The sequence below is a fragment of the Pteropus alecto genome, unplaced genomic scaffold (assembly GCF_000325575.1).
Source record: "Pteropus alecto unplaced genomic scaffold, ASM32557v1 scaffold38, whole genome shotgun sequence".
Lineage (NCBI taxonomy): Eukaryota > Metazoa > Chordata > Mammalia > Chiroptera > Pteropodidae > Pteropus > Pteropus alecto.
This window is the reverse complement of record NW_006442512.1, coordinates 948,764-959,763: the sequence shown is the minus strand read 5'-3', so window position 1 is coordinate 959,763 and position 11,000 is coordinate 948,764. Positions and strand designations below refer to the sequence as shown.

General features: G+C 49.7%; 1 protein-coding gene across 1 annotated transcript; it reads left to right on the top strand.

Moving 5' to 3' along the window:
- The first annotated feature begins 3,335 nt into the window (after positions 1–3,335).
- Positions 3,336–9,097, top strand: ODF3L1 (outer dense fiber of sperm tails 3 like 1). The gene is made up of 4 exons (XM_025040330.1): positions 3,336–3,422; positions 6,886–6,996; positions 7,881–7,994; positions 8,549–9,097. Exons 1-4 carry the CDS (start codon positions 3,392–3,394, stop codon positions 9,028–9,030), a joined length of 738 nt encoding a protein of 245 aa, XP_024896098.1. The 5' UTR covers positions 3,336–3,391; the 3' UTR covers positions 9,031–9,097.
- Positions 9,098–11,000: the final 1,903 nt, after the last annotated feature.

The window sequence follows — 11,000 nt, the reverse complement described above, 5'->3', positions numbered from 1 at the left end:
TAGTCTTGCCCCTGCTCCTGGCTGGAGGCAGTAATAGAGCTCCTCCAAGTGCAGGCAGCCAAGCACAGGAGGGGCGGGATAGCTATTCCCAACAATTACACAATTCAGGAGCTGAAAAATTATATTTGCTGCCCTAGGGAGCCGGCTGCGGACCAGAGGCCGGTGGCAGGGCTTTGCCCTGGTGAGGGGAAGGATCTGAGTCATGCCCAAGCACTACTGGGGAGATTGGGTGGGGCTGGGAGGACCCTCTCAGAGCCTCTGTTCCCAGGAGCAGATACTTATCTTCCATACCACATCCACAAAGTCTTGTGGCTTCAGTGGCTATGACCAGCTGGCCACAGCTGGCTGCCCCTGGGGTTTTGCTATTTCTAAATATTGGTTCATACTGTTAACCCCTGCTGTGCCCTCTTAGTGGATGAAAAGATGCCTGCAGAGACACCCTTCTGGAGAAGTGAACAGTTCTTGGTTGGATGGGAAATCTGTGCACATACTTGCTTAGGGCAGGTACCTTTGGGGACTAAGGTGGGTCTCCTAAAAGAAGGATGAGAAATACCTGCTCAGGGCTGGGAATGAGGCTTCAATGGGTGTTAGGAGATGTGGCTGACCTGGCAGCTGGGCAAGGCAGTGGAAAGAATGTGGGGTTAGGAGCCAGAAGTCTGGTTCTATGTCACCTTGGGTGAGTCACTTCACTTCCCTGCACCATTCCCCTCATCTGTAAACTATAGAACCACCATGGGCACTTCGATGATGCTCTCCAACAGAGGTGTTGGGGTTTTATAAACTGTGAAAGGCAGTGCCTGGTGGTCATGATGATGGGAAGTGTTGATGCCAAGGTCTTGTTCTTTGCACAACTCCCAGGAATCCCTTGAAGGAGAGGCAAGACTGACAACCAAGAGCCAGCTGGAGTCAGCTGTCTTCAGCCTGCGTGGGCCTTAGTGGGTACATTTAGCTTGGATTTCTGCCCCATGACTAAGTGTCCCTGTGTAGTGAAAAACTTGTGGTAGCCAACCTCCAAGATAGCTCTCAGTGGTCCTCATCTTCTGGTATTCATACCCTCGTGTAGCCACCTTCCACACTGAATAGGGCTGACCTGTAAGGCATTACAGAAATGATGGAGTGTGACTTCTAAGGCAAGATCATAAGATGTGGCACCTTCTGCCTTGCTCTCTTCTGATTGCTTGCTCTGGGAAAAGCCAGCCAGCATGACTTGAGGACAGTTAAGCAGCCTGTGGAGGGCCCATGTGGAGAGGAACCGAGGCCTCTTACCAACAGCCAACACCAATTCACCATTTATGTGAGTGAGCCATCTTGAAAATGGATCTGCCAGCCCCGATCAAACTTTCAGATGACCGTCACTTACTGAGAAACCTGGAGTTAGAAAAATCCAGCTAAGCCACTTCTAAACTCTTGACCCACAGAAATAGTCTTAGGTTCTGAGGGCAATGTATTACACAGCAGTGAATAACTGATACAAACCCGTACGATGCTAATTGGTAGTCCAGTGAGCCAGACTGGGAATGTGTCTGTGACTCGGAAAGTAGGACTCTGCTCCTTTGAGGAGGAGTGATGTTTCCTTGATCAATCAATGGATTGACTTGTTCAATCATTCATTCATTCATTCATTCATTCAACAAATATTTCTCAAGCATTTATCATATGTCAGGCACTACATTGGGGGCTGGAGACACAAGAGTAAATGACAGAAATCCTGAGGAGTAAGGACAAGGGAGATGTCTAGGACAAGCACTTGGATGGACAGTGGTATCTTTCGTTGAGGTGAATGGGAGGCAGGGCGTGTTGATTTTGGGCATGTTGATTTTGTGATGCTTGTGGCAAACCCCAGTGACTCTGTGCAGGCTGTTGGATATGTGGGTCTAAAGTACCTAAGAAGGTCTGGACCAGAGGCATATATCTGGGAATTGTTGTGGTACAGATAATGGGATTGAAACAAGAGATGAGACTGCTCAGGTGAGAGGAAGGTGGTGGAAAATGAGAGGAAGGCCCAGGACTGAACTTTGACACACCGTTTTTTTCTCTTAACTCTTTTTGGACATAATTTCAGACTTATAGAAAAGTAGCAAGACCATTACAAATATTTCCCATGTACCTTTCACCTAGATTTCTTAAATGTTAATATTTTACCACATTTTAAATTCTTTTCTATGTACATATGTACATTTTTCCTGATCTATTTGAGAGTAAGTTGCAGACATAACATTATTTTATCCTTAACTACTTCAGTGTGTATTTCCTAAGAATGAGGGTCTTCTCTTTCTTAATTAGAGTATAGTGATCAAAATCAGGAAGCTAACATTGGTACAATGCTTTTAACAGGCCACAGACTTCCCCCGAGTTTTGCCAATTCTCCCAATAATGTCCTTGATAGCAAAGGAAAATTCTGGCTCTTATGTTGCATTTAGTTGTCCTATCCCTTGAGTTTCTATTAATCTGAAAAAGTTGGCCAGTGTTTGTCTTTCATGACATTTCTACTTTTGTCAAGTACAGACCAGTTATTTTGTAAAGTGAATCTTGATTTGAGTTTGTCTTGTTCTTTGATAATTAGATTCAGGTTATGTATCTTCGGTGGGAATGCACCAGAAAGATGCTGTGTCCTTCTCAGTACACCCTTTCAAGAGGTACACAACACCTCTCTGGCCCATTGTGGATGATGTTAACTTACATCGCTTGGTTGAGGTGGTGCCTGCCAGGACTCTCCCTGTAAAGTTATAGTTTTCCTCTTTGCAGTTAATAAGCATGTGCCAACATTGAAAGATTAGGTTGAGGAAGAAGAGCCAGAAAGAAACCTTGTGAAGGGGCATAGGGACATGGAAGGAAGACAAGAGCATCTCAGAATCAGGAGGAGGGGCTACAAGGAGGAAGGAATGGTCAGTCATTTTGGCCCAGTGCAGCCGAACAGCCAAATGGGCGAGGGCGAAAGTGTCTATTGGCTGCAGCTTCCACGTGCAGATCATAGTGTAGGTAGAGTGATGGCCCTAAAGTCAGCTTGTGGAGAATGAAAGGGAGACAAGCGCAGACAACGGGGAAGTTTCTCTATGGAGAGGAATCTAGGCAGTGATGGAGCAGTGCGAGGGGCCAGGGAGGTGGTCTATCATAGAGTATGTACAATGACCTAGAAGGGGGCCAGGTTAGGGGTTAAAGCAAAGAGAGCAAAATGTACTTGAGGAAGCAGCAAGATAGGAGAAGGTCTTGGTGGGTCCTCCCCAGCTCCCGAGGGAAGTGGGAACAGGTGACAGAGGAAGCCAATGGTTTTGATGGTGTGGCAGGGAGGGTTTGAGTCAGAGTCCAGTCTGATGGCCTCTCTTTTCTTAGCTGAGGAGGAAGTGGAGCAGAGGCTGGAGGGGAGGGCCAGGCATGAAGAAAGGAATGAGCCATGCTTGAAATGATCTCTGGACTGGAAGAGAGTAAGTCGACCAGAGTAGAGATGGGCTGTTGGGTGGCATGAAGGCAATCCCAGGGTTTAGGGACCATGAGCTTTTAGCTGTCTGGTGCAGATAGACAAGCCAGACCTGGTGATTTACCAAGAAAGAAGCTGGACAGGGAGGGCAGTGAAGGCAGGAGGGAACTGAAAGATGGGGAGAAAGTGCAGGGTCAATGATGGAGTCTCAGTGATAGCAGGCAATTTGTGTGAGAGTATTAGAGTGAACCAAATGAAGAACAGGGGCTGGTGTTCCAAAGGGAGGGGATGGTCACTGCTGTGGAGGTGAGAGAGAAGGGCCAGATGTGTTGGGGGAGAATGGCAGAGAGGGAGTGGAGGGGAGGTACTTGGAGATGAGGTAGACTGGGAACTGGGAGGCCAAAGGATTGGTGGGAGGTCCCTAGAGAGGCCTAAGCCACCAAGATAATGGCAAGAGTTGGGGGTGTGGTGGGGAAGAAGACCATGAGCCAGGACCACAAAGAGTATGAGTCAGGAAAGCTGGCAATCCTGAGGAGATAAAGAGGGATGCTCTGGAAGCCAGAATCCTGGAGGAATGGTGCTTTTCACTGAGAGGGGACACTTTCTGGTGGGTATCAAGGAGACCAGGAACCAGCTTGGAGGGACTGGGTTGCGAGAGACAGAATAGCAGCTTTGGAGAGGACCAAAGGCTGTTTCAAGATTGAGCTAGGTCTCCGTTAAAGTTTGAGAGAAGGGAGCATTTAGAACAGAAGAAGGGTGGCTTATGACCTGCTGGTGTAGAGTGGCTCAGTTTTCCCAAGTGAGCTGCATACAAGGATGACAGACTGCAGATTGGGGAATATCAGGAAGGCTTCTTGGGTCTGATACAGCAGGAAACTCACCCCAGACCAGGAAGGTGGAGGTCTTAGCCCCACATCTGGCCCCCATATCAGCCTGAGGGGACTATCAGATCTTGGACCCAGCAGGCCCATGGCTTCCTCCAGGAAAAGCTGAGTGAATGAGGAAGAGGAGGCAGCACTGCCCATGGCCCCAGGCCAACTGAGGCTGGGCCAGTTTCCACCTTGCCCAGCCTCTCCTCTCCGGAAATCAGAGGCTTGGCTGTCCTGTAGGTGATGTAAGGGGCACAGGGAGGTCTGCTGTTGTTGGAGTGGGACTCTGCCCTCTCTTCTGAGCCTTTTAGTACCACACGAGGCTTCTGTAGCCCCCAGCATGCCTGGCTAGTCTCTGAGTCGTCATTGCACTTGCCAGTCAGAATGAGTGCAGAGCATGTTTCGGTTTCCATTAGATCAGAGACCATGATTCAAAGAGAGCCCTGGGGTTTGTGTCTTGGTTCTGTTTCTGCTACTAATGTGATGGGAGATTTTGGGAAAGTCCTTCTTTCTGGGCCTCAGTTTCCTTATCTGTGTACTGGGGCTGTGACAGGCAGCCCCTCTAAATCCAACTGTTATCTATTCCCAAGGTGGAAACTCCTCTCACTTGGTTCTAATCAAATCCCATCTGAACTATGAACTGGTGAGTCAAACAGGCCCCAGGACCCCAAAGCCTTTTAGGTTTTTAGGGTTGAAGAGGTCTCCAGCATTTCCTCAGCTCTGGGGCTCATCCATCAATCATATGGCAGCTGTATATCTTCCCTACCACTTAATATTTTCTTTCACATGCCCCCCCACCTCGCCCCCCAGGGTGCTCTTGACCACAGACACAGGAAGTGGCTTCTTAAGGCCTCGGCACCACGCCTCCATCCTCCTTTATTTATTCCCTATTCCCTGCCTGAAATGCCAACAGCAGGCATGTATTCCTTGAGCTAGACATGGATCTCTAAAGATACTGTGCGTTAGAATAGGAGTCTGGGTTGCTATCAAACAATTCACCTTAGTGGAATAATAGGCTTGATCCTTTCCCAAAGAAAAACAGATTTTGATAGAATAGAGGGTATGTCCAGAACCTGGGGCGGGAGGATAGGTGGGAGGGGCAGGGGATAACAGGCCACCCCTAGGGGGCTGCGCCAGCTGCAGGAACCCTTGACTCATAATCTACCCTCTCTTTCCATTCCTTTCCCCAACTCTAGGGCATCCACCAGGAGTGAAGAGCTGACTCTGTCACTTTACCTCTCCCTTTTCCTTCCCTGACCCAGAGTCCTGGGGACCCTTCAGACCCTTCAGCCTGGTTGGGTGTAAGGGGCAGTGGAGCCGAGTTCTCAGGGTTCCACAACTGAGCTGTCAGCATAGAATTTCTACTCCACAGTTCAGGTACCACGGCAACTGAGAGAAATAAACACTCTGGGTTTCACAGTCCAAGTTCTGCAGTGATGTCATCTCTAGCTCCTGCCTGCTTTGCCCTGTGACTGGCTGCACTCTAGACAGCTCAAGCTGGAGGACTGTCTTTCTTCCCAGCCCCCAGATCACCTCTGGATGGGGGAGAGAGTGGACACAGAGGCTCTGGTAGGGCACTTGGAACAGGCCTCACACAAGCCCAGCTTCTTGCCTGCCGCTTAGATAACTCAGTAACTGCCATTGCCCCTTCCTCGGCCTCAGCCATGAAACTGCCCAAGGAGGCCAGGAACTCTGTGTTCTATGGGCAGCGCCCAGAGAAGAAGGTGCAGGTGCCCTCATGGCAGGAGATAAAGCAGACCCCTGTGATCATGGCAATGATCAAAGGTGAGAGCAGTTTCCCACCTTGGGTTTGGGCCCATTCTTCTCTCTGCAGAGCTACTTGGCAGGTGTCCCAGCCTTCCAGCACTGCCTCCTGAAGACTCTCCTTGAAGCCTATGGAAGATCTGTGCCTCCATGCTGAACCTCATAGGCAGTGTTAGTTAGCTGCCGGAAATTTTTTTTGGGGGGGATAGGGCACCAAGGGAGCATGGAGCATGAAGTGAGGCTAGTTTTGGAAAGAGGCTAGGGATTTATTGGAGCCTATAGCTCGACTTTAGATTTCCTTGCTTCCCTTGAATCTTACTCTCAAATGAAAGTAGAAAAGCTAAGTTTTAGTACATCGTTAATGATCAATTATTGTTCTATGTGGGAAGTGCTTGAGTATGTGATTAAATGTTTGGACTCCATTGGCTGACTGTCTCAGAATTTTCACATCATCAGTTTGTGTGACTTTAGGCAAATTGATATTCCTACACTCTCAATTTTCTCATCTTTAAGGTGGAAAAAGGTTAGTCTCTTTCTTACAGAGTTGTTGGAAGGCTTAACTGAAATAATCCATATAAAATGCTTAGCATAGTACTTGGCACAGAATAAGTTCTCACTTAATCGTAACTATTACCCATTACACATTGCCTGTCCAAGAGAAATTATATATTATCTGGGAACACTGCCTTTAATCCAAGAAAGCAGCTCAATGGTGGGATTGTGACAGTGTGACCTCAGTGGCAGCAAGATCCCAATGTTCTCATGACACTATATTTGGGGCTTCCCGCTTCTGATCTGGTGGGTCCAGGCTGAATGCTGTTCTGTCTGCTCTCACAGGTCCAGGGCCTGCCAAGTACCTGAGGCCCTCCTGTGTGGGTTACCTAGGCCATGACAGCTCCATGTTCCAGGAGCCAGCCTGCACTCTGCACACTCGGCCCTGGGAGAAGCGTGAGTGTGCCCCATGCCTGTCACTCCTTTGGGTGTAGGGTTATTATTGTTGAATGTTTGGGGTGGCAGTAAGAGAAAAGGAGCCATTATCTGTAGCCATAGGCCTCTGGGAACCCAGGCCTGACCTGAGTGGGATGCCTGGTGGTTCCAGCAGGAAGCCAGCAGGGATACCTAAGTGACCTAGCCCCCTGAAGGTGACTGTGGGCGTCTCCCAACTAGACTTTCTGAGCTTTGAAGGGATGTCTGTCCAGCTGGTAGAGCAGAGTCCTGTCTGGTCTTTGGCTGGGATCTTTCAGCTCTGGCTGCCGTGGTTCACTTGCCATAGCAGCTAGACAGGAATAGCTGGGGACTGGGAGGAAAGTGGTGGAGGTGGTGGATCCCAAGGCTTCCCAGGTGGCTTAGAACCCTCTGGAAGTGTGGAAGCAGAGGGCCACACAGTAGAGCTGAAACCACTGACTAAGGTGAGTGAAAGGAGAGGCTGAGCAGGGGTATGTCTCTGGGGATCGGAGATCTAGGGTTTCTGCTAGGCCCTTCCCTGGAGTGACACATCGTCCTCGGTAGGGGATCCCCTGGCTGGGGCTTGGGCCCCTTCTTAATACTAACAATAGCCACTATACCTATTATTACCCCTTGGCACCAATCCCTGACCAGCTGACCAAGCTGCTGTGCAGCTGTTGTTATTTTATCTGTCCCTCTGAAGAAGTTCTTGGGAATGTTAAAAGCCCCTCTTACAGATGAGAAAATAAAAGTTCCCAAAACACCCAAGAGCGCAAGAAATTGGAAGGCACTCCTCTCTTGGGGAGGGAGATCTCTCCTGGAGACAGGCCAGGCTAACCCGAGGTGGCCTCTGGGACTAACTGAGCCCCTCCTTGGCTGCCCTGCAGGGATCATGGACATATGCAACCCTGGGCCTCGCTACTTCTTGGATCCTAAAATAACTCGGTTTGGAATGTCCAGCTGCCCTCAGGTCCCCATGGAGGAGCGCATCTCTAACCTGCGTAAGATGGGATGGGGAGGGAGGTGGGGGTTGGAAGGTTTGGGGAAAGAAGTCCACCCTTAGGACCTGAGCAAGGGCAAAGGGTCATGACTCCTCTCACCAGGTGTGTCTATGGATGCTAGCATCTCTGCAATGTCACATCAAGACATCGATGTTACCATGTCTGTGTCACAGTACTTAACATCTCGAAGCCAATGCTATATATGTATGTCGTGGGGTAATGTTATAATAAAAATGAAGCTCATGTCAGCAATATTGTCAGGCTAATGAGCTCATGGACTGTAATGATTCCAGGACGTTTTCTTGGTGCTATCACAGGGACAATGTCAAAAGCTGACAGCCCAAGGGTGATGTTCTAATGACACTTGTGGTTTTTATATTGTGACGACAGGGTCACGTCCTGATGTCAAAATGGCCTAAGTCCCTACCCTGCCCATAGCCCCATGCCAGGTGTGTATGTGTCCCTGATTGAAGCTAAGGTGGCTCTAGTAAAGTCTAGTAAAGTCTAGAAAAGGTGAATCAAGTCTGCGGCTCTCTACCTTCACCCACTTTCAGGCCTGAGCTCCACTCCAGCTTCTTGCCACTACTACTTGGAGAAGACCCGCATTCCTGGGGAATGCAGGGCTCCCCAGTACACTTTTGGCTACCGGTGCCCATACAGAGTGATGGATCCCAATCCGGCTCCCAACCAGTACAAGCTGCCACTCTTACTGGGGCCCAACATCCCTGTCAACCGAGCTGCTCCTTGCTACAGTTTGGCCTCTGCAGACAAGAACTGGTTCTACAAAGAGAATGTGGCAGGAGGCCCTGGGCCGGCTATGCATGCTCGACCTGAGCCATCTGTCTACCAGAACCGTAGCCCTGTCTACAGTATGGCCAAGCGCTTCGCCTATCCAGTGGACCATGGACCTCGGCCTGGTCCGGGCTCCCATCACATTGAGCAGGTCACAGTGCACAAGCCCCGCACACCTGCTTTCACCATGGGTGTCAAACACTCACCCCACCTGTGCCCGCTGGTCATTGACATTCACGACTGAGGCCCCTCCTTCCCCACAGAGGATAATTTTCTATTCCAAATTGAGCAACTTACCAATGTTTTAAGTAGCAGAGCTTGTGCCTGCTATGTCTAGCACACAAAATGTTAGATAAATATATATATTTATTTATTTCTCATTTTGCAAATGTTCATGACTGCTTCCTTTACGCCCTGCCCTGGGTGAGGGGTAAGGATACTGGGAGACATTGTAGGGGTCCTTGTCTGGGAGAAGTTCTGTCCTGGCTCACCAAGGGAAGGCACCCACGTGTCCTCCAAAAAGCCCTGAGCACAGACTCCAGAGAGCTGAGTTCTAGTCCTAACTCTGCCAGTAATGTGCTGTGTGGTCTTGTGTAGCTTCTGTTCCTCTCTGAGCCTCAGGGTTGCCCTTTGGGCAGTGAGGGTGGGGGATAGGCCTGGAGGATGTCCAAGTTCCCTCCAGCTCCAGAACGGTGTGACTCTGATCCCTGACAGTGTGCAGCACCCAAGAGAGGAACAGGGCAAGTGGGTGGAGGCAGAGGAGGGAGGAGTCTTTCAGGTTGGGGATGGGGAAAGGGGAGTTTTCCTGGGGAAAAGACCTGGAGGACAAGCAGAGACAGTGTGTATGTAGAAGGAAGGGTACTTATGGTGGAGGTAAAGTTAAGAGCAAAGGCAAGCAGGTGGGACCAAATGGTGCAGGACAGGGAGCTGGGGAGGCTCAGAGGACAAGAGCTCAGGCTGCAGGAGGCTCTCTGGTAATGGGACCAGATGGTGGACAGCTTAGATTTAGGCTTTGTCCTCAGTGTAGTGGGGCTAGATAAGATGCAGTATTTTCAGAATTCTTTGGACAGAGAGAGAAGGTTGACAGGATGGGCAGAGCTGGAGGCTGTAGTCAGCCTAGGCATGAGGTCTGCATGTCACATGCTGTCTTTGGAGAGTCACTTGTATGTCCCCAACCTCAACAGCTTAGCCCTGCAATGCCCATTAGAGAAGGAGCCACACACTAGCCAGGAGGGGGCAGTGTTACTTTGCTTCTGAGTCCAGGCCTTGCCCACCGCCCCGACCCTTTCTGACTTGGCTACTTTTAGGCAGACAGGTGCCAGAGTTCTTGCCACTCTCTGGGGAGGATGGGGTCTCTGGGGCTGGTATTTGTCCTTCTTTAGTTCTTGATATCCAAATCCCCCATTCTGACTTGCCCCCCACCCCTGGGACTAGCCCTTATCCCAGCTACCCTGGCCACAGAAAGTGTAAGGGGGACTTCTATTTCTGCTCTGCAGCCTGGGCCAATGGAGGGAGGGAAGGCAGGAACTGTGAAGGGAGAGGGTCTTAGGGGAGGAGGCGAGGAGGCGAGGAGGCGGACTGTCTTCCAGACCCCGCGGCTTAGGCAGAGACGTATTCTTCTGCATCCACTGACCCAAATGCTGAGGGAGGCAAGAAGAAAAGACCACTCAGAATCTTTCTGATATGTCTGATGGCTCATCCTTTTGAATTTGAGAAATACTCAGATTTTAATTGAAAGTGAAAATTGAATTGAAGAACTAACTTTGGGCAGAAAAGAGCAGAGAATATCTTTGGAATATTTTTAAAAACATACAACTGATTATTTTTAAAAGGGGCTTGCAGAAAATTCTACTGGGGTCACATTTTACTCTGGGCCCAAAGTACCTGCTCCATTCCCCTCTCCTCCAGGCCTAGGGTGTTATGTCTGTCCTGTCTTCCACTCTTTTCAAAAAGGCTGGGCTGGGCAGGCTCAAGAGGGAGAGAGTGAGCTTGGCGACCCATCTGTCTTGCAGCAGATTAGAAAGATGTCATTTTGCTGACATTGCCATTTATCACAGAGGCTGCAAAAATTAGTAATGCTTGGGCTGAAAGTGTTGAGTAGGGGTGGGGGCTGGAGGGTGGCAACGGTTGATGCTCTTCTGTGTCGCACGCATGGTAAGAGGAGCTTCAGGGCAACCTCTAAATACAGGTTTTTTGATTTAGTGCTCAGACCCT